Source organism: Anneissia japonica, unplaced genomic scaffold (genome assembly GCF_011630105.1).
Source record: "Anneissia japonica isolate Jap-2015-1 unplaced genomic scaffold, ASM1163010v1 scaffold288122_len53996_cov162, whole genome shotgun sequence".
In the NCBI taxonomy this organism is placed as follows: Eukaryota; Metazoa; Echinodermata; class Crinoidea; order Comatulida; family Comatulidae; genus Anneissia; species Anneissia japonica.
In genome coordinates this window covers 8,786-10,415 of record NW_022697022.1, presented here as the reverse complement: position 1 = coordinate 10,415, position 1,630 = coordinate 8,786, and the positions used below count along the sequence as shown (strand labels likewise).

Below are 1,630 nucleotides of genomic sequence, written 5' to 3'. Positions count from 1 at the left end.
TGTCTCCTTCGGAAGATATCGTCCGACTTCTTTAAATCAATCTTCACTCCGTACCCTAATGTAAATCGGGTTGTCAAGACTGTAAAAAAATAATAATTAAAAAAGATTAAATAAAATATGAAAGAAAAAAAATCAAAATTTCGATAACAAAATCTTGAAAACTTATATAAATTATTTTTTTAAAAATTTCGGTTAACTTACGTCAAAATTCGCTCGCGTATATCGGGTTCCGAGTCCCAGTCTTCGTCGGACGAATGTGGAGTTTCCACGTACCTTGGAACTTTCAAATTCCCATGCATTTTAGGCGGTGTGGTGTCCGGCCTCCACAGGCAATTCTCCTCGTGCTCCCTCAACTCCTCGTACTCTCCGCAGGTCAGACAACCGTATTTACAGATTCCGATCGGCTTGCCGGTGTGCCGCAACTTGCATTTGTGAAAGTGGTTGTGAAAGCGAGAGACCCTCACTTTGTGTTCCTTGAAGAACGGACAGGTAACGACGACTTGACTTTCCATCGTGTTGGATGCTGAGGACGCGGTCCACGAACCTTTTTATGCTCGTCGAGCGAGACGCGATGACGTTCACTCTACCGATGCCGTTTTGCGTACGGTGAACCCCCATGTCGTCGTACACCTGCACTCGACACCAATTACGTCATCGTTACAGACGTACATCTGCCAATCGTTGGCGTCACCTAAGTTCGGAATAGATGACGTCATCGTTATCGAACGAAAATCGGTATAAAAATGTTGGATCGTCTCCCTACCGTAACTTCTCGCTCAAACATGGAGACTGTCAGTAGCAACGAGGAAATACTCGCAAGACTGTATCGATATGTAAGGGATCTTGGCGGACTCGTAATAATCCAACGCCAGATTTACTACCTCGCAGTCCCATCCGATTACCCTGAACATCTTTTGGAGATCTTGCATATGCTACGAAGTTATCACTGCGAATTCGATCTGAAATTGGAGTCTTGCCTTATGGAAATCGACAAAATTTTCACGAACCTGACGACCGGAGTCGGTTCGACGTGTCCTGCTAACGTAACCGTCGACGAATTCGAAAAGATTGTTTGTCCGGATCTGAAGACGGCAGTTCGAAATCTAAACTGCTATGTTACAACTACGCTGAATATTGCAAATAGGAATGAGTTTAACTTCCTGGCCGATTTATACGCAAGTGCAAAAACATTTTCAGATTTGGTACATGGACAAGAGGTGTCACTACAGAAGTCTCCGAAACCTGACCCGCACTAGGAACAAGCGGTGATCGATCGATCGACATGCGAGAAATTTCGCTCGATCCTTTCCAAAATCAAAGTAATTCTTTCCGAAATCAATCCTCTGATCTGGTCCGATTGCAAGTTCTTTAGACTGCAGATGATCAAGTACGTGCTTAACGCGCACTTTATGATGCTCGAACGTGTTCTGTCCAGGTTAACAAATTGGGAAAAGGATCCGCAGTCGAGTGTCGACGTCAAAGAACAGGTGTTTCGTACGGTGAACGTACAGACATTCGTCGTGGCGGCAACCGAACTTAGAAACCAAGAGGACGCTATGCTCGGTCTGTTGATGTCGTGCCATAATGAAGACGGAATAGACGATATAGCCAGAGCTATTACCGATTTTAC

General features: G+C 44.5%; 1 protein-coding gene across 1 annotated transcript; it reads right to left on the bottom strand.

Moving 5' to 3' along the window:
• Positions 1–36: 36 nt before the first annotated feature.
• Positions 37–512, bottom strand: LOC117102197. The gene is made up of 2 exons (XM_033242415.1): positions 202–512; positions 37–79 (listed from the first exon to the last, which is right to left on the bottom strand). The coding sequence occupies exons 1-2, from the start codon at positions 510–512 to the stop codon at positions 37–39; spliced, it is 354 nt and encodes a 117-aa protein (XP_033098306.1).
• Between the last annotated feature and the right edge of the window lie 1,118 nt (positions 513–1,630).